Source organism: Ostrinia furnacalis, unplaced genomic scaffold (assembly GCF_004193835.3).
Source record: "Ostrinia furnacalis isolate ACB-3 unplaced genomic scaffold, ASM419383v2 OfSCF3350, whole genome shotgun sequence".
Lineage (NCBI taxonomy): Eukaryota > Metazoa > Arthropoda > Insecta > Lepidoptera > Crambidae > Ostrinia > Ostrinia furnacalis.
The window spans coordinates 230,059-250,322 of NW_021133589.1; the positions used below are offsets into that span (position 1 = coordinate 230,059).

The 20,264-nt window shown below is 40.0% G+C and overlaps 2 protein-coding genes across 2 annotated transcripts; both read left to right on the forward strand.

The window, feature by feature from the left end:
* The first annotated feature begins 712 nt into the window (after positions 1 to 712).
* On the forward strand, positions 713 to 11,152 carry LOC114357769 (kinesin-like protein KIF20B). The gene is made up of 14 exons (XM_028311545.1): positions 713 to 1,203; positions 1,343 to 1,597; positions 1,893 to 2,021; positions 2,165 to 2,281; positions 2,456 to 2,606; positions 3,072 to 3,264; positions 4,466 to 4,614; positions 5,040 to 5,166; positions 5,755 to 5,899; positions 6,144 to 6,239; positions 6,349 to 6,384; positions 7,207 to 7,291; positions 7,840 to 10,048; positions 10,603 to 11,152. Exons 1-14 carry the CDS (start codon positions 850 to 852, stop codon positions 10,742 to 10,744), a joined length of 4,188 nt encoding a protein of 1,395 aa, XP_028167346.1. The 5' UTR covers positions 713 to 849; the 3' UTR covers positions 10,745 to 11,152.
* Positions 11,153 to 11,557: 405 nt separating this feature from the next.
* Positions 11,558 to 20,195, forward strand: Slu7 (Pre-mRNA-splicing factor Slu7). The gene is made up of 12 exons (XM_028311546.1): positions 11,558 to 11,838; positions 12,069 to 12,223; positions 13,420 to 13,512; positions 13,795 to 13,984; positions 14,080 to 14,162; positions 14,439 to 14,584; positions 15,557 to 15,740; positions 16,512 to 16,657; positions 17,053 to 17,158; positions 18,359 to 18,473; positions 18,906 to 19,084; positions 19,978 to 20,195. Exons 1-12 carry the CDS (start codon positions 11,670 to 11,672, stop codon positions 20,149 to 20,151), a joined length of 1,740 nt encoding a protein of 579 aa, XP_028167347.1. The 5' UTR covers positions 11,558 to 11,669; the 3' UTR covers positions 20,152 to 20,195.
* The last annotated feature ends 69 nt before the right edge of the window (positions 20,196 to 20,264 follow it).

Here is a 20,264-nt window from a genome sequence, read left to right on the forward strand (position 1 = left end):
GCCTATTTCAATAAAACTGCAATTAAAACTATGGCACGCAGCCAAAATCGAAAAATAATCACATTTTCAGAAATTACTACAATGCCATTATTGAACTACTTTTAGAGATAAACCAGATATTGCAAATAATATTTCTCGTCATTAATAAGATTAGTTAATACATAATTCACAAGGTAAAGTTCCAGTTACAAGCAATTATAAAAATAAACAACGGTGAAACAATACACAAGTGAAATCCGACATTTGTAAATTTTTGACTGATTGATTGAACGAATGGAGAGTGAAATTGAGTGAATGAACATATTGTTTATATGGCAACATTGTAATTTTTTTTATTGGTTGGCTCGTCTATTCAAAATCTTTAGGCTGAAATTCAATATAGATGACCCACGCTGAACTGTCCCGCGAAACTCAATGACAGGGGGGCGCTACCATCGTTCAACTATATGGTTTCCAACATGACAAAAATCTGAACCAGCGATCCGGTATTGACGGTGGCGCCCCACTGTCAATGTCATCGACAGGACAGTCCAGTATTTTGGAACTATACAATCGGAATCCAATTTAAATTTTTTAATGTACTTTTTTTAGCACAATCAAATGTAGAGTTGAACCTAGCTTTCATTCCAAATAAAACCGTTTATACCGGTAAGTACTAATCGTACCGGTACATAATGAGAAATACTGCATCTCTAGTCAAAGCTACCAACCTAAGAACAAAGTAAAAACAAAATGTCAAAAATTTATTTGAAAGTTGAACCGTTGCCGTTTGTTTTGCTTGATAATTAATTGAATAATTCCGATATTTTTAATGATTATCTGCTAGTTTTGCTGTGATAGTTTGTTAAAATGTTAGCGCAACGCTTTTCCGACAATGATCAGTCGAAAAGAGATATACCGTCGTTTATTGAACCTATGCCTCCGTTGATATCGAATCCTTTCATGAGACCTCGGCCTCAGAAAGGCACCAATTTGTTGGAACTATTTGAGGAGGATTCGGAGAGTGAAGAGCCTGAGTTAGTGCAAGTATACCTGCGGTTGAAGCCCTACCATTCGCCAAGTAACTTGTATGAAATAAGATCGGATCGGTGTCTGATAACATCAGTGGATACTGCCACAGCGGGTCATGGGCGGCGCACCCAGCACAATGTGTCTAAAATGTACACCTTCTCGCACATATTTGGACCAGAAGCGACACAAAAGGTAGCCTAATAAGTTTGACTTTTATAAGTACAGTCATTCTTCCCTTCAGAAAAGCAGTAATTTTTCTTATCTCTGATTACATCATTAAGCCATGTAACGATCTTATTATGTTCTAATATTACCATTTTATAACTTGCAGGAAGTATTTGAAAATGTGGTCAAAGACAACCTGAAGAAACTACCAGAAGGTCACAACTTCACCTTGTTAACTTATGGGGCATCAGGCTCTGGCAAAACTTACACCCTGATGGGGACAGTAGCGTCTCCTGGGCTGGTGCCGCGGTCCTTGGAGTATGTGTTTAGAGTTGTGGATGCTGCACAGCAACCGCTGTACAAACCTGCTGATGGGGGCTCTGAGAAACTGTGCATTGCTGAACAAGATTATGAATTACAGGTAATAAGTACTTATAATTAGATACAAGTTGTTTACATTCTGCTTAAATGAAATACAGTCTTATTTGTTTTTAAAAAGCTTTATTTACACAGAAAATATAACATAGCTATTCTGGTAGTAATTTATAAGTGTTCTTCCATTAAAAAGTACTTGATAAAATAATTACAAGAATAATATCTGTCTAAATATAGTGATGAGTAAAATTGTTTAATTCAAAATTGTATGCATGTTCATCTTACATTATGAAGGCTGTTTTCTATTACATATTTTAAAGAATTTCATGATCTTTTTCTAGTGGGTAAAGAGACTGCGTCATGTGTCTGCTCCCCTGAGAGACAAATACCGCAGGATGAGTGCAGGGCTCTGCAGTGACTTTACTATGAGCACCATGGACCTATCCAATAGGACTAGGCATTATGTTTGGGTAAGTCAAAGGATTAATACTTTATTGAAGTAAATTCAGTTAAATAAGCATTATGTTTAGGTGAGTCAAAGGAACAATACAATATTGAAATAATTTCAGTCTATAAAAATGTGTAAAATTCTAATTAAACTTGCCATTTTTAGGTGTCCTTTGTGGAGATATACAATGAAGGAATATATGACTTGCTCGCTTCATCTGACAGGAGAAATTCTTCTAAATTAAGGATTCGGGAAGATGCTTCAGGAAATGTCTATGTCAAGGTTTGTGCATAGTTTTCAAGACCTAAATAAACAATATTTCTTTCTTTCTTTATGTATTTATTAACACCAAAAAGACATACACTATTTTAGACAATATTATCCTTTGTGTCTTTATTCTTAGCTGAAACATGCTACAAAAGATTATTCTTACATTGTCTTATTTGTATTCTGCAGGGTATAACACAAGCCTTTGTACGGACTGGTGAAGAGGCCTATGACGTGATGGTGGCTGGCAAACACAATCTACAAGTGGCTGCCACTGGTGTCCATGCGCAGTCTTCAAGATCTCACTGCATCTTCACCATAACTATGCTCACTGAGACAGGTGAGTTAAGTTTGATCATCAACATAACAAACTGATTCAAATGGTATCAAGGAATCTATTTTAGGTTTATCTAACTAAAAACATGAGCTTTCTTTTCATTCACATAATTTCAAGTCAGTGTTTCTTGTGATTATCAGTGCTATGATACAAGAAAATCTGATAGATAGAATATTCTCTGTACGTGACCTGCCGTACCTGACGTATCTCCGTACTGACCTGCCGTACCTGACTTGACGTATCTCCGTACCTGACCTGCCGTACCTAACCTAACCTGACCTACCGTACCTGACGTATCTCTGTACTTGACCTGCCGTACCTGACCTATCTCTGTAGCTGTACCTGACCTACCGTACCTGACGTATTTCTGTACTTGACCTGCCGTACCTGACGTATCTCTGTACCTGACCTGACGTATCTCCGTACCTGGCCTGCCGTACCTGACGTATCCTATTCTTGGCTGTTCAGAAGCGGGCGTTCGGACATCGTGCGTGCGCCTTTGCGACTTAGCGGGCTGCGAACGCGCACGACGCACGCGCAACACCGGCGCGCGAATGGCCGAGTCGCGCGCCATCAACTCGTCGCTGCACGTGCTCGAGCGCTGCCTGCACACGCTGCGCCGCCGCCAGCGCCGCGCGCCCGCCGCTTGCGTGCCCTACAGGTGGGTGTATACACAGGGACTGTGTGTATACATGGTCGCGCGCCATCAACTCGTCGCTGCACGTGCTCGAGCGCTGCCTGCACACGCTGCGCCGCCGCCAGCGCCGCGCGCCCGCCGCTTGCGTGCCCTACAGGTGGGTGTATACACAGGGACTGTGTGTATACATGGTCGCGCGCCATCAACTCGTCGCTGCACGTGCTCGAGCGCTGCCTGCACACGCTGCGCCGCCGCCAGCGCCGCGCGCCCGCCGCTTGCGTGCCCTACAGGTGGGTGTATACACAGGGACTGTGTGTATACATGGTCGCGCGCCATCAACTCGTCGCTGCACGTGCTCGAGCGCTGCCTGCACACGCTGCGCCGCCGCCAGCGCCGCGCGCCCGCCGCTTGCGTGCCCTACAGGTGGGTGTATACACAGGGACTGTGTGTATACATGGTCGCGCGCCATCAACTCGTCGCTGCACGTGCTCGAGCGCTGCCTGCACACGCTGCGCCGCCGCCAGCGCCGCGCGCCCGCCGCTTGCGTGCCCTACAGGTGGGTGTATACACAGGGACTGTGTGTATACATGGTCGCGCGCCATCAACTCGTCGCTGCACGTGCTCGAGCGCTGCCTGCACACGCTGCGCCGCCGCCAGCGCCGCGCGCCCGCCGCTTGCGTGCCCTACAGGTGGGTGTATACACAGGGACTGTGTGTATACATGGTCGCGCGCCATCAACTCGTCGCTGCACGTGCTCGAGCGCTGCCTGCACACGCTGCGCCGCCGCCAGCGCCGCGCGCCCGCCGCTTGCGTGCCCTACAGGTGGATGTATACACGGAGGGAAAGACTCTAGAGAGACCTGAGAAAACTGGAGAACTCGAGAATTCCCGAAACTCGAGAAAAAAAAATAGGTCGACAAATCAGAAACCCTATACAGGGTGTTAGGTAAATGGGTATACTCGTATGAGCCGACACTAGCCCATGTTATTATTACATTTAATTTTTTTTTTTTAATTTTCACACAAAATAAATTTTATTATAAAATCCGATTTGTATGAAAATTAAAATGAAGATATCAATTTTCTGACTTCACCATACCATTTATATGCCCATGTAAACATGGGCTAGTGTCGGCTCGTATACCCATTTACCTAACAGCCTGTATCTTACTCAACGCTTATTAACGTCCTAATGTACCACTGCTTTAACCGCTCTGTCTCCACAGGGAATCAAAGCTGACGCGCCTGCTAGGCGCAGGGTTGTCAGGCGCGCGCGGCGAAGCGGTGAGCATGGTGGTCACGCTCAACCCTGCGCCAGAATACGCGCACGAGACCAAGCACGTGCTGCAGCTGGCTGCCGTGGCGAGGGACATACGTGAGTGGCCATGACCATGACCATAACATAAACATACTGTAGAGGGATTCGAAGCTGACGCGTCTGTTAAGTAGAAACCATCAGTGTCGCATCAAAATGCTGTTTGGTACTGCTGGAGAGAAGCAGCTACGAAATCATCCTACTAATATTATAAAGGCGAAAGTTTGTGTGGATGTTTGTTACTCTTTCACGCAAAAACTACTGCACGGATTTTGTTGAAACTTTACAGTATTATTATTTGTAACCCAGATTAACATATAGACTATAATTTATGCGAATCTGTGGCGCTAAATTTCACGCGGATGAAGCCGCGGGCAAAAGCTAGTACTTTATAATACCCTGATTCTTGTCATTTAAGTGAAAATGTGTATCTTTTACAGCCCCTAAGATAGAAGAAGAAATAATAAGTTACTTGTTTTTATCAGAGGTGAACAACACGATAGCGGAGTCGACCCTCGAAAGTAGCTCGCAGTATGACACCACCATCGGTAGCAGCGCCGAGGTCGTCAAGCTCAGGTCCGACAACGAAAGGCTGCACTTTGAGCTCGTCCAGTAAGTTTCACTTAAAGCCCGTGTTATCCATAATCAGTAAGATTAAAAGGTTTGGCAACCCTGCTGAAAGTTGCAACGTCCGCGCCCGTAGTGTTAATAAGCTTAAACCAACTAGTGCTCAGATCGCTATGATGTCGTTTTCTTCATCTCCAAATCGTCGTAAGACTCCCCGCAGTCTACAGACTTTTAGTCGGCCAATAGTTGGGTCAATATCAATACCAATGTGCGCACTTTCTTACATGTCCATACTGATTAACAGCCCGACCCAACTATCGGCTGCGAAAAAGTCAGTGCTCTGCGCTTAGGCTGAGCGTTCTTATGAACTTAACAATGCGAAGCGACTTTGCGAGTTCTTTTTCCGGTCTTTGAGCATAAAATAAACAGGATGTCACTTGATGCTAACAAAAAAAAGTATTGCTTCTACTTCTTAAATGCAATAAATTTCCCAAAGGTAGATTCCCTTTGGTTTGGTTATTATTTTCTAAGAAACAACATATTTTGCACCATAACCATTGGCTTCCTAGTCTTGTCTCTACAAGTGTCACACTCCTAAACTTGACACAAGTACCCATTCTCCGTTTATTACAGGGCGCAGTCCCGCAACAAGGAGTTACTAGCAGCCATGGAGGAACGGCAGCAGGAGGCCGCGGCCACCATGCGAGAGCTGGTGGAAGAGGCCAAGGACATGACGCGCCAGTACTACGAAGCGCAGCTCGAAGCGGCAAGGGCTGAGGTAATAATGATACTAAAGCCTGGTCCGTGAGCACGTAGAATTTTGTCCAATGACCCCAAGCTACCCATCCTTATCGCTCGCGCGTAATTATGTTGCTGTCGCGCTCGCACACTCACTGCGACCGCCCGTCGCACAGTCACGACAAAGATGATTAAGACGTCACCAGTTTACGAGCTTAATTCAACAAATATTTCTTGATTTCAAAGCAAAGAACTATAAATGTAATTATAAACTCTCTTTACAGATGGAAGAGATGATCGAGGAATACGAAAGTCGTCTAAGCAAAACCGCCAAACCCAAGTCTGAATCGGAAACTCCTTCAAAATCTCTGCAAAATAAGGTATGTTGATCTTTACCGACTGACTTTTGAGATCGAATCCTGATTTCTGGCTAAGAAAAGTAATTTTTCACTTTTTGTAATTCTACATAACTATCTTTTCAATTTACAGGTAGCACAACTAATGACAGAGGTGGCAATACTAGAGGTAAGCGTCAAGCAGTTACTTATCACAATGTATTAGTTTATATTAAGGCCGGGTAACAGAGAAAATGGCGAAAATGAGGTTTTCATTTTTCATTTTTGAGGTACTAAACAGTAAAATAAAAGGCTAAGATTTTTTTTGGGCATAGTTGAGGATATTTTCTAGGGCTATTAACGGATGGAAACACGATTTGATGAAGTTGACTCGATAGAATAAATTCCCAAAGTTACCTCTATTCGTTTTCTAATAATGGTTTTATTTTTAAAATAAGCGATTTGAGATTCTGAATCTTTTACTAAACTAAAGTTCAGAAATAACTTGAGGGCTTTTAACGGATGAAATTTTTATATTGCGTCTTATTTAGTTACTATGTTAAAAAATGTGGAAAAAATCGCCCATGACGGCTTGGACAATCTCAATCAGTCGCGCGGTGGCGCTTACGGAGGACGGACGCGTGCCAGTTTTTTGGCCGTGACAGTTCTCGATATGTCAATATTTTTGACAATGATGACTTTGATGAGTCACAGTATAATAATATATATTCCCAAAAAGTCTGAAAGGTGTTTTAATTTGTATCACTTGGATATGATTTCTATTAGAAAGTGTTGTGAGTGTGACGCTTGAAGGGAAGGAAGTCAACCTAACCTAACCAACTGCGTATTTCTATACTGTGTAGCTGGAAATTGTGGCGGGAGCTCTTTGACGCGTTGTTTTCGGCGAAGAATTGCGCGCGCAGATTTTGACAGCGCGAAATACCTACTTTAGAAGAAATACCAAGCCTTAATGCTTAATAATATCATTCCTGATTTGAAAATTGTTGTTTAGGAGAAACTGACAGCGGAGCGTCTGGCCCGCGCTCGAGCTGAAGAAGAAGTGCAACATCTTAGAGCTTGCATTGAGGAGAGAGACGGTAAGGACAACTAATAATCTTCAAATAGCTAAGAAGTCCACTATTGGACATAACATTTAAATTTGCACTAAAAGATACTGGATGAACTTCTATCTCATTGACGCAAAAAAAATTAACCATATTAATTTGTCGGCCGTTTGGTGTAGTGGTTCGAAATGGACAACTATTCCGGAGTAGCGGGTTCGATTCCCGCACAGTACAAACATTTGTGTGCATGAACATAATTATTTGTTTGTATTGGACTGGGTGTTTTCTATGTATAATAAGTATGTATTTACAAAAAAAAAGTATTCAAGTATGTTTATATCCGTTGTCTAGTACCCGTAGTACTAGCTTTGCTTTGTTTGGGACTAGAAGCGCAGTGTAAAATGTCCAAGGATATTTATTTATTTATATGAATTATTATAAAGTCGACACAATCAAAGTTAAACAATTTGCTGCGTCATAAGTTTCCTGTAAAACAAGTTAAGTGTTCCTGTTAAAAGTTTGATGATGACCATATAAACCAAAAACTACCTAACTATTAATTGAAAATTATTTCGTTTCAGAAAAAGCATTTGAAGAAAACGCTTCTGGAAACCGTGAAGACGTCATGCTCCTCTCAGACAGTGACCATGAGAGTGACGAAGAAGTCGACGATCCATGCAATGAATCCCTCGAACCCACCTTCAAGAAAGAGGACATAAACAGATCCAGACTCCTCCTACAAAACACTTTTGACCAGAACAGCATTCACAGCGAAAACAGTTTCAACAACAGTGCACGCAGCAATCGCACGGTTGAAAACGAAGACAGCGTTATAAATAAATCAAGTGGTACGTTAAAAGAGCATGATAGCACTCATGAGAGTACTAAAGAATCTGTATACGCGACAGGCGAAGATGACAGTGGATCCACTAACAAAACAAATGACAATATGCACGATAGTGGATCAAATGATACTAGAAATGTCAGCGACATGAAACTACCGGTCACCCAAAACGAGAAGCACCGTAATGTATCGGAATATAATCAGACTTACGACAATCGAGAGTCATTAGCGAAAGCTCCAGAAGAACCGGCTCATAAAGAAACAACTGTAAATTCTAATAAAAGCAACGAATACGAATTGTTGAAACCTAAAGAAACTGTTCCAAGAGGAACATATTTCGTTAGATGCAGTGCAGATGTTGATGAATCCATGGAAAATTTGAGCATAAATGAACCGAATTCACTTACGCGTGGAACGTACTTTGTAAAAGAAGCAGATCGCTTCGTAATCCCTGCTACTGATACTATAGACGAAGGAATCGCCGAAGATCCTTCCATGGACTCCCCTGTAGATGACCTGAGAAAACCACCATCTAAAGTTTCAGAAACATTAGTAACTAAAATAATAAAGTCTATAAAATCTTCACAGGGAAGTAATACTTCGCTCGCGCAGTTTGAACAACTAGAAAAGGCTTCAAAAAACTGTGATGTTGCCAAAATTGATACTAACCTTGTCGGTTCTGTAAATAAACCAAAAGAAAAAAAAAGATATTTTGACGAAAACTCTCCGAAAATTGACGAAGAAAATTTAATACCCGTTCCGAAGCTACTGAAAGAGAAGAAGACTTATTTTGATAATATTGATGTCAACATCGAGCCACCTAATGACAATGCTGGCGAAATCAATCATGAGGTCGATAATTTACAATTTGACGTTACCAGATCACCGTCCATAGTCAAAGACGAGGGCACTAATGATTTCAAACCGAGTGCTATAAAGAAATTATTAGGAGAGAGTTTCACAAGACAACCAGAAATCATTTCCTCTGTGCAAAAAGTAAAAGTTCTGCATAAGAAACACGAATCTGTTGATTTATTCGAAGGGCTGGATTCCCCTCGGCCAATAGCCAAAACTCCTGAGAAAGTTGACGTGGTAGCACAAGCAAAAAAATCTATAGACCAGTTAGTTCAAGATCAAAAGTCCGCTAGTAAAATTACCGCTAATATAAAGCGAGACATAAAGATAGAACGAGAATCAATTGCAGAAGAATCAACAGAAATCGTTTCTGCTCCTGTTGAAATCAATCCAGTAGAGATAGACATGGCAGAAAATTACGCGAAAGAAAAATCGCCACTTAAAACCTCTGCAACTGTATCTAAAACATCTGAGAACATTGTTGAACTAGCAACGTCCACAGTGAAAGCACCTAAAAGTACCAAAAAGATTGCGGAAGCTGCTCCAGAGAGAAAAGAATTAAAGAAAGAGGTTCCAAATGAGTCCATGAAAGTCAACAACACGATTGAAGAATTCGACAACTTGTACAAAGATATTTCAGCCTCCCGTGCCACTGAATTTGAACTACTCGTCTCCCAAGTGAACACATCGTCTAAAGAAGAAAAAGTAGAGCATACTGAGACAGCAGAAGAAATCAAATACAATTTACGCCACAAAAGCACTAAATCTGAAGGCGTAAAGTTCTCTGATAAAATACACAAAGGAGACGAAGAAGTGCTACTAGAAAGTCATGCAAAATGCGAAAGCAAAGCTAAAACTACTAAACGGAGTTTGAGATTACGCAGGCGTAAGAATCAAAGTGACGAAGAACAGATGGACCAAGAAAATAAGCTGAAAGATATAGTTAATCTACAGAAAGAGTTCTCTGATGTGACAATGGATGTGCCAGCACCATTGAAGGTGGTTAAGGATATACAGTCGCCTGAAAAACCTGCGGGCGAAGACGAAAATGTGCCTCCTTTGATGGGGATACAAAGCTGTCCATCTAAAAGGTATGTACTGCAATCAATCAAAAACATGTAAAGAAGACCATCTAAATATCGAACCTTTCAGAATTTTTAATAATCCATTTTCTTTCTTATCTCACATTCATACACCTAGTGATTCAACAATCGTAGGGTTGCCACTTTGCCAGTAGCAGGATGCAGTTGATTTCCTATTTCATATCACTAGCATCTTATGTTTGCAACAGACAAAATTAGTCCATCGTGTATGTAGACTGAACCTTATTGTTTTGTCATTCCCTTATTGCAGCGGTTCCCAAACTTATTTTGTCTACTGCCCACTTTGAGAATAAATTCTTTTTACCGCCCCCATTTGTAGTAGAGTGTCGAGTGCTCAGTCGGTGTCTAAGAGTCCTCCTAGTAGATGACGCCTCCCAAGCCTCTACACAACGTCCCGTTTTTTTTTCTGGGTCTCTTACCGCCCCCTTTAAGCTGCAGGATACGCCCACAGTGGGCGTTATCGCCCACTTTGGGAAAGACTGCCTTATTGTGTTGTCCCATTAAATGGACCATTTTAACTTATCACCCTATTACTTTCACAGTGTAACCAGAAGCCGCCGCAAGTTGTTTACTCCTCGCGCAGAGCCGCTAGACGAGTCCATGGGCCAGCCTGGAGACAGCTCAGAACGAGTTTACGTGCCGCGGCCTTCTTACCACCGGGCGCGTGCTCGCCGCAAGCTGTAGATGCCCTTGTCAAGCTCACGACGACCCTTCTAAAGACATTGACATATTATTATGAAGGAGACCCTGGGCATTTGATGATAAAGAACCCGTGCCCTCTTCGTCTAAAAATATTCACAGTTAAAATTTTTTAGAGAACCGACGTGGGCCCCTCGATTGGGGGGCTCTGTCACGTGTTCTAAGTGCCCAGTGAAAAAGGGACCTGCTGTTACAGGACCTTGACATGTGAAGAATGAAGATTACATCAAGAGCAACGTTAAGCTGCCCCAAGCTGTGAAAATCTTTTTGTTTCTTTTGCTTATTTGTGTCTAAGAGTCGGCGTGAAACCATAAAACTTACGACAAGAAATGTACAAAAATTAAAATCTTATTTTAGCTATATTGTTTTTCGTATATAAACGTTAGAATTATAAATAGGTATTGATTATTAAATAAAAATATTAGTATTAAGAGAGCTTTTTTTATTTCTATGTTTTCTTGAACCCACCCACCTCGTTTGTATGTCTCCCTAAGGCCTATTCAGACCTAAGCGCGGCAGCGAATATCGCTCAGGTTTGAATAGGCCTTTAAGGTTGCGAAATCACTTTCGCGATTTCAAAATAATTAAACAAAACAGAGAAATTAACGACAAAAAGAAGAACAAAAGAAAGGATGCGCATGCTGTGTGCACCTTTTCCAAGAATACGGGGATGTTCTTTTAATGCGCTCTTGTTCATTCTTTCCATAACATAATAACGGTAACGTTATTTAAAAAAATATTCCATCGCCATCATAAATGACGTCATGTTATTAAAAAAACAAATGTCAAGTCTCAAAAACGTCAATTTTCGATGTTTTGCTTTCGTGCACGATGTTATTTTTCCGTAAATTAATATAAAAAATCAAGAATTTAATTAGCTTTTTAATTAAAACACTGTTCTTTGATCACAATGACGGCTAATACCAGAGCTCCGGTATCCCAAATATTACGCAATAAAGATGAAACTGGCGAAGAGGATGATGAACCAAAGAAGAAGTCCAGAGAGGACTGGAGGAAAGCCAAGGAGTTGGAAGAGGCTAGAAAAGCTGGAACAGCCCCCGCTGCTGTTGATGAGACAGGTAAAGTATTAAATAATTTGGTAAAAAGCTTGTTAAGTATAAGAATTCGGACGAAGTAATGCGTAGCAAAACCTAGATAGTACAGCTCGTATTCAACGAACAAGAGCACATTGTTCGGTCATATTTTTGAAATAATTTATGAATTTATTATTACCCTAATATAGTTAATATTCTTCGCAAATATGCTCTATTTTTTTGCATTTTTCTCATCAGCAAATGTTCGTTTTCAGGCAAAGACATAAATCCGCACATTCCTCAATACATATCCTCGGCGCCATGGTACTACGGCACTTCTGGGCCAACGCTCAAGCATCAACGGCCTCAAGAAGACAGGGAGGCCAAATTTACTAAGCTTGATACTTATTACAACAAGGGAGTGGATACGGTACGTAAAAAAATATAAATAACTTTAACCTTCGGCAGGCAACACTTTTTTTGTATACGTAAAAGGCAACAGGGGTGACCAGTCACCCCACAAATATAATTTGAAATAAAATAGCTTTGTAATGAAAACTCAAACTTATTAATGATTAGATCTATTACTTTGTTTCATTATAAAACTAAAAATGCTTTCATTTAACAGTTTATATATTTTTAATAAATTAATTTTTGACATAAAGCACAGTTAAAGCAAATATCTTTTCGATTTTCAGGGCATGAGGGTAGTTGACATTTTATACGAGATGTCATAACTTTTTTGTTCAGTTTTCTTTGAGACAGCACTAACCTTGCCTGCTTCTATAACTTTGCTGAAGGTGCACCCTCAGGAGGTCCCTAGTTCATATTTAGAATGCCATGTGTAATTGCTCTATAATTCTCGCATCTCTCGCAAGAGTTACTATATTTTGTCGAGGTGTTTGACTCCAAGGTAATGAAACCAAGAAGACCAAACATGTCTGTTCTTACATAGTAGCACATTTTGTTTGAATTGTGCTAGTAGAACGTCATCGTCGTAACAATTTTCGCTATTGGAAATAAAGTATTCCTCCTCCGACTGAACTGAGATTATTGTCTTCAATTTTAGAAATCTTATTATCATCTGAGCAGCGTTTATTATGGGAATTGACATCAGCAAGTCCATGAAAGTATTTTTCGATTTGATCATCCGAAAACAAAGCCATTTTTACTCCAAAACCAACCATTTACTTTACCAACACGAAAAAATAAAGTATACGTAAAAGGCAACAGGGGTGATGAGTCACCCCAGCAGTGTCAAAATATCAAAAACATGAGCCTAACGCGATATGTTGACGCATGCGACTGATAGCTCTCCCTCCAATTAGAGAATAGACCAAACGATAGAAAGACACAACAACTGCAACTAAACGTATGAAGACTTTTTTGAACTAGTGGGGTGACTGGTCACCCCTGTTGCCTTCCGAAGGTTAAGTACCTATTGTAGAATTGTACTTTGCGAATATTTAATTTAAAAGTTTACAAATGACCTCTTATATTTATAATAGGTATGTTTTTATACCATTTGATGTATTTCAAAGCATTTAAATTATTATTAGCACTATTGTCACATGCTTACCCTAGTATTTACATGTTAACTTAATGCAATGATCTTTGAACTTTCAGACTCAAGTAGCCACAAAATTCAGGAAGGGAGCATGTGAGAACTGCGGAGCAATGACACATAAGAAGAAAGATTGCTTAGAAAGACCAAGGAAGGTTTGTATGAATTTTAAAGTTAACATACACTTTAGAGTAGGAACACTGATATTGTTATAATACACAAATTATGTTGCATTATGGTAATGTCTAAATTGCTATCCTGACTCCTCCAACAGATTTACAATAGACCAAAACAGTAAAATCACTGACATCTTCAACTATCAGCAATAATTCTGTCTACTCATTATGTTACAATGCTTCTGCTATCCCAATTCTTATAAGAACCTCTTGCTTTGTCTGTTACTTAAAAACAATAAAAAGTATGTAATCGTTTTTCAGATTGGAGCAAGGTTTACAAACGCTGGCATTGCAGCAGATGAATTTAACCAGCCCAACTTAAACTTAAGTTATGATGGCAAAAGGGACCGGTGGAATGGTTACGATCCGCTACAACATAAAGCCATCATTGAAGAGTATCAAAAAGTTGAGGATGCTAAAAGGGAGCTGAGGGCAAAAAAATTAGAACAAGGTAGGTACCCATTTTGAAGCTTTGCTTAATGTGGACCACTATTGAACACAATTTAAAAGTATTTCAAATATTGTACTCATTGATTTATTTTGCAGATCCATCAGCAATGGAAGATGAGGATAATGTGGAAGAAGATGAAGACAAATATGTGGATGAGGTTGACATGCCTGGTACCAAGGTACAGTAGTTAACATAACATGTATTAATCTTATGAAAAAGCTTTATTGGGTCATTTCTTTGGCGTACACGGTGGTCGCGGCGTCAAATACACGCGGAGCGGTGGCGATCAGATTGCGCTTTATTGACGTTTCGGGTTTTAAAATGACGGATTTTTTTCCTAGTGTGACTGTGTGAACTTTTGCTCGTGTAGTGATCGCTATCGCGGACGCAGGCTGCACGCGTTAGTTTGGCTGACATTTTAAACAGGTATTTAATCAGTATTCTTTTTTTACAGGTGGACTCCAAACAACGTATCACAGTCAGAAACCTGCGTATCAGAGAGGACACAGCGAAGTACTTGAGGAACTTGGATCCAAACTCTGCATACTATGACCCCAAGACGCGTTCTATGAGGGATAATCCGGACCCTGAGGCTGCAGAGTAAGATATTTGTTTGTTTTTAATTTATTTATACTTTTGCACACACTATTCTTTTACAGTGGCGGTTTTATTGGCTAAGAAGTGGTATAGTCAAAAATCTACATGTTAAAATTTTTGTAATCTATGGCCAATGGGCCCTTGTCTAGTTTACAAATGAAAATTGCAACCCTGACGAGTTAACTGCGCACTTAGCTGCTGTGACGTCACATCAATGATCTATGGGCCTAGACAAAGTGCACAATAAAATCGCAAACAAACCAGTCGAAAAATGGTCGAAAGGCCTTTTTTTGTATGGAGTTTTAACGGATTCGATTTTCGATTCGAGGGAGAGTCGCATTCCAGTGTGGTGTGCAGTTAGCTCGATTGGGTTGTAAATAAATAAATAAATCTTTATTTGCCAGTAAACTAAATGTCAAATTAATGTTATTCGCAAGGGGTCATTTTTAAGGCTTTGCAGATTAGTGGATAGGGTAAGGTACGTCAATAGTTAGGAACGATTTTAAATGTTCGGCCATTTGGGAAATGGATTCCCCATTTCCCAAATGGCCGAACATTTAAAACCTCGCACTTTTTTCGTTGTCATTCGTTTAAGTATTGCTAGTATAAAAAAAAATGGTAGTTTTAGTAGAAAGTTTATAGGTACCATATAAGTCAAAAGAACCATTACCGGTATTTTTTTTGTATTAAAAAATCTGTAAAAATGAAAACAATCATATTTTTTATCACAATAAAAGAAAAAGCTTTTACAACTCCATTGTCACCTTTAAGGAAAAGTATGTACACACGGCCACACTGTTAACTATCCATTTCCGTTTTTGCTCTCGCTCTCATCAAATGGTGATTCTTTGCGATAGAACGAGACGACATGATAGGCAATGGATAGTTAACACTGTTGGCGATAGTACAATGCAATGTAAAATGTTAAAGTTGTTAAATAAACTTTTATTTATATATTATTTATTTATATACTAGGTCAGAATACGCGGGCGAGAACTTCGTCCGGTTCACGGGCGACACGCGCTCGCACGCCGCGGCGCAGGTGTTCGCGTGGGAGGCGCAGGCGCGCGGGCTGGACGTGCACCTGCTGGCCGAGCCCACCAAGCTGCAGCTGCTGCAGCGCCAGTACGCCGAGCGCAAGCAGCAGTTCAAGACGCAGGTCGGTTCCCTTCCTAGCAGGGACAACATTGTCTGCGCGAAATGCTGCTGCTTTTGAGTTGTCGACTTTTTGTTGGTGGGCAAGCAGCAGTTCAAGACGCAGATGGGTTCCGTTCCTAGCAGGGACGACATTTGCTGCAGCGTGTACGCAAGCCGCAGATAATGGCGACTACTTTTGATAATGTCGCTTACATGTCGCCGAAATGTTGTGAAAAATCTTTTTTTAGACAGAACAAGACTGATATTTGAGTGAGATGTAGTCCAGGATGTTACATACCCTGTAGGTGCCTATTCATTCTAGCTTTGAAAAAGCTTACATTATTCAACGGGAACAGCAGCAGGCAGCAAATTCCAGTACCTTGCTTTTTTTTAAAGGGGCAGGAGGCAAAAAGCGGTTCGATTCCTAGCAGAGACAACATTTTCTGCTCGAAATGCTGCTGCTTTTGAGTCGTCGACTTTTTGTTGGTGGGCAAATGCAGCACGTACGCAAGCCGCAAACATATCGACCACTTTTGACAAAGTCGCTTATATGTCGCCAAAATTTTGTCAAAAGACTGTTATGCAGAACAAAATAAGTGTTGACCGCAATAACACCTAATGTTAAGCGAGATGCAGTCCACGATGATACCGTAAAAAGGCACAAAAGTGCCCTGTAGGTGCGTTTTCACTCTCGCCTTTATAAGGCGAGGAATAATGTTCAGGAAAGACAGCAGCAGACAAAAGACACGTTTATAACACATTTTCACTCAAACCTTTCCTTTACGGTCTACAGGTGAAACAATCAGTCCTAGAGAAGTACGGAGGCGAGGAACACTTAAAGGCACCGCCTCGGGAGCTGCTCCTGGCTCAGAGCGAGGTGTTCACACGGTACAACAGAGACGGAACGCTGGTGCAGGGACCGGAGAAGCAGCTGGCTAAGTGAGTACTTGAGTTTTGTTACTGTCTTATATCGGAAGACAATCTCTTGCCAAAGGTAGTTAAGTAACCTGCCTGAACAAAACCAAACTTCTTTTTTTGCGCGTTATTGCAATCAGCCCCAAGGCTGTGTGATGATTGAGCAATTTAAATTTCAGTGGCACCACTATCTTAGGCAAAATTTAAAGCATAATGGTGCCCAAAAGGCTAGCATCTGTTTCTTAATATTTTCAACAACATTTCTGACACAGAAAAACTAGTTGCTAGTTTCAACTAGAAGTAACCATTATTTCTGTAGTCCTAGATATTTGATCCTTATAAAGCGACACTATTTCCCAGTACAATAATACAGGATGTGCTTAGAAAATAATTACAATAACAACTGTATAACATTTCAGGAGTAAATACGAAGAGGACGTGCTTATTAACAACCACACCAGTGTATGGGGCTCGTACTGGCGCGACGGGCAGTGGGGCTACAAATGCTGCCACTCCTTCATCAAGGTGAACCACCCACATACAATCTATACTATAGTCTTTTTCACCTAAGATGATCCGTATGACGTTTCGAGTTTGAAAGATTTAGAGATGTCACATAACTAAACCATAGCGATTTATCTATCGATTTTTTTCGAAGAGTTAGTAAAACCTACTTTCAGAGAAATATTTTTTATAGGTGTTATTTAACAAAAAACATGTTTTTTTTTAATTACAAATATTATTATAACAATTTTTATTGATAATATTCAAATTTCATGGTTCGTGTTGAAAAAAACGATTCCTAAAAAGTACTGGTTCTGTTTCTTTAAATTAAAAACTAATAATTTATTTTCAATGCGTTTATTAAAGTCAATAATCGAAAAATATAGTTGATTTTTGTGATGTTTTTAATAACTAAGTATTCACTGCAATCGATTAATGTACCGCGGAAATAATCGATTTTATCATACAAGAAATACCCCAGCACTAAATCTATTCCGTTTCACACATTGCGTACATTAAATAAAAAATATTTTTACATCGTATTTAATTAAAACTAGCTGACCCGGCGAACTTTGTTCCGCCTTAATGGCAATAAATAACGGGATAAAAAGTATCCTATGTCCTTCTCCTGGCTCTAAACTACCTCCCTGACAATTTTCAGCTAAGTCAGTTCAGCCGTTCTTGAGTTATAAGCGAAGTAACTAACACGACTTTCTTTTATATATATAGATATAATCAATAGACTCAGATTTTACTATATATTTCAAGACAAGTATAACTACTTGTATATATTTATTTTTATTATATTGCTAATAAAATACAAATATTTTTTCAAAAATATTCTGCATTGTAGTATGCGTAAAATGGATAACCTTGAAGTGTCATACGGATCATCTTACGTGAAAAAGACTATAATATTATAAATGCGAAAGTAACTCTGTCTGTCTGTCTCGCTTTCACGCCTAAACCACTGAACCTATTTTGATGAAATTTGGCATAGAGATTTTGAGTCCAGGAAAAGGACATAGGATAGTTTTTACCCCGTTTTTGAAACAGGGACGCGCGCGATAAAGTCTTTCTGTGACAGACAAAATTCCACGCGGGCGAAAAGTTTTATAGTGCATTCGTAGAGTCTAAAACTGTTCTGCAAGACTTTTTCTTACCATTTTTTTGGTTTACTTTTGGAAATAGATTTCGGCTAACCAACAACACATTTTTCAGATGTCATACTGCGTGGGTGAAGCCGGCAAGTCGGTGGTGTTAGAAGTACAAGATAAGGACAAAATTACCGCCAGCGCCAGCGCTGCCAAAGAATCGCCAGAGAAAAAGGAAAAAGGTATGTGATCCAGCATTATAAATAAGAAATAATATAATACAACATTTTTAATTTAAGGGAAGATGAGGAAACAGAATTAATAAAATACCCTCAATCTTAGAATAATTGTCAGAGCAGAAACGAAACGTAAGCGCAGCCGCCTTGACTAACCGAAACAAAACCAAACGCAACTGTCAATGAAACATCACGCAGTTGTCAAAATTAAGCCCCTCCCTCTCTTTAAAATTTATTTATAGATGACCCACGCTGAACTGTCCCGCCAAACTCAATGACAGGGGGGCGCTACTATCGTTCAACTTTATGGTTTCCAACATGGCAAAAATTGGAACCAGCGATTCGGTATTGACGGTGGCGCCCCGCTGTCAATGTCATCGATAGGACAGTTCAGTATTTTGGAACTATATTTTCGATTTTTCTAATCTTATGTTTCAGAAAAGTCAGACAAATCATCATCAGACTCGAGCTCGGAAAGCAGTTCGTCAGAATCCGAGGCAGATATCAGGTCGAAGACGGAGAAGACAAGTAAAAAGAAGAAAAATAAGAAGAAAGCCAAAAAGAAGAAGAGGAAGGACCTCAAAAAGGAGAAAAAGGAAGAGGATAAACTCAAAAAGGTAATTTATAAAACCGCAGCCGGGAAAATGTTATTATCTATGTCGAAGAAAGGGATTTATTTAAATCCTATTACAAAAGACAATGCCGGAAATTGGCGTCTTTTTTTTTTCGCGCGGCCATCGACTAAACTTTGTTTTTTGATTACAAAATAGTGTAATAAACCAAACTTACTACGGCATGTATACCTCTAAACTCAGTCTAAACTGAGTTACGAGCATTAGAAGTTTGATGATTTTCATACTAGATTTGCTTTTTGCGCGCAAAGTTTTACTACGGCATGTATACCTCTAAACTCAGTCTAAACTGAGTTACGAGCATTAGAAGTTTGATGATTTTCATACTAGATTTGCTTTTTGCGCGCAAAGTTTTGTAAGAAATTGCAACAAAATAGTGAGATTGTATGTGTAAACAAACAATACCATCCATTAAAGGCTCCAGACATCAGTATGGAGCAGAATCAGCGCAATAAAAAAATAGCGCAATATTTTGTTGCAATTTCTTACAAAACTTGAGCACAAAAAGCAAATCTTGTATGAAAATCATCAAACTTCTAATGCTCGTAACTCAGTTCAGACTGAGTTTAGAGGTATACATGTCATAGTAAGTTTGGTTTTTACACTATTTTGTAATCAAAAAACAAAGTTTGGTCGATGGCCGCGCGAAAAAAAAAAGACGCCACTTTCCATACAAAATCCGGCATTGCCATTTACGTTTGCGCTGCGCATACGGTGCACTTTTTTTTTTAGAGAAAAAAAATTTTTTCAAGACGTGATATTTTTACAATTTTATGTGTTCAATGCTTATTTACGTACTTCATGATACAATTATTACACTGTATTTTCAATCTACGAGTATTTAAACATTTTATAAACACTATACTCTTCTCCCTCAGGCTCTCGAGAAAGAAGAGAGACAGCAGAGGCACGCAGACTTCCTTCTGTCTGTCGACGAGCGCAAACGGCCGTACAACAGCATGGTGGAAGTCAAAGCGCCTACTGACCAGGAAATGGAGGCCTATATGATGAAGCGACGGCGCGAGGAAGACCCCATGAGCCAGTTCATGTGATTGTATAGACATCTAAGCATAAAAATAAATAAGAAATATCATGAGGATTTTTTTTCTGGACTTTAGCAACCCCATTTGGTATGATTGCTTGTTATTGGCAAATGCACAAGCAG

Bases quoted from the DNA above. Each gene is read 5' to 3' on its own strand.
- LOC114357769 (XM_028311545.1), top strand. From the start codon at position 850: ATGTTAGCGCAACGCTTTTCCGACAATGATCAGTCGAAAAGAGATATA. The intron at 2,607-3,071 runs GTGAGTTAAGTT...TTGGCTGTTCAG, and splicing joins AACTATGCTCACTGAGACAG to AAGCGGGCGTTCGGACATCG. The intron at 5,167-5,754 runs GTAAGTTTCACT...CGTTTATTACAG, and splicing joins CTGCACTTTGAGCTCGTCCA to GGCGCAGTCCCGCAACAAGG.
- Slu7 (XM_028311546.1), top strand. From the start codon at position 11,670: ATGACGGCTAATACCAGAGCTCCGGTATCCCAAATATTACGCAATAAA. The intron at 15,741-16,511 runs GTCGGTTCCCTT...TACGGTCTACAG, and splicing joins AGCAGCAGTTCAAGACGCAG to GTGAAACAATCAGTCCTAGA. The intron at 19,085-19,977 runs GTAATTTATAAA...CTTCTCCCTCAG, and splicing joins AAGAGGATAAACTCAAAAAG to GCTCTCGAGAAAGAAGAGAG.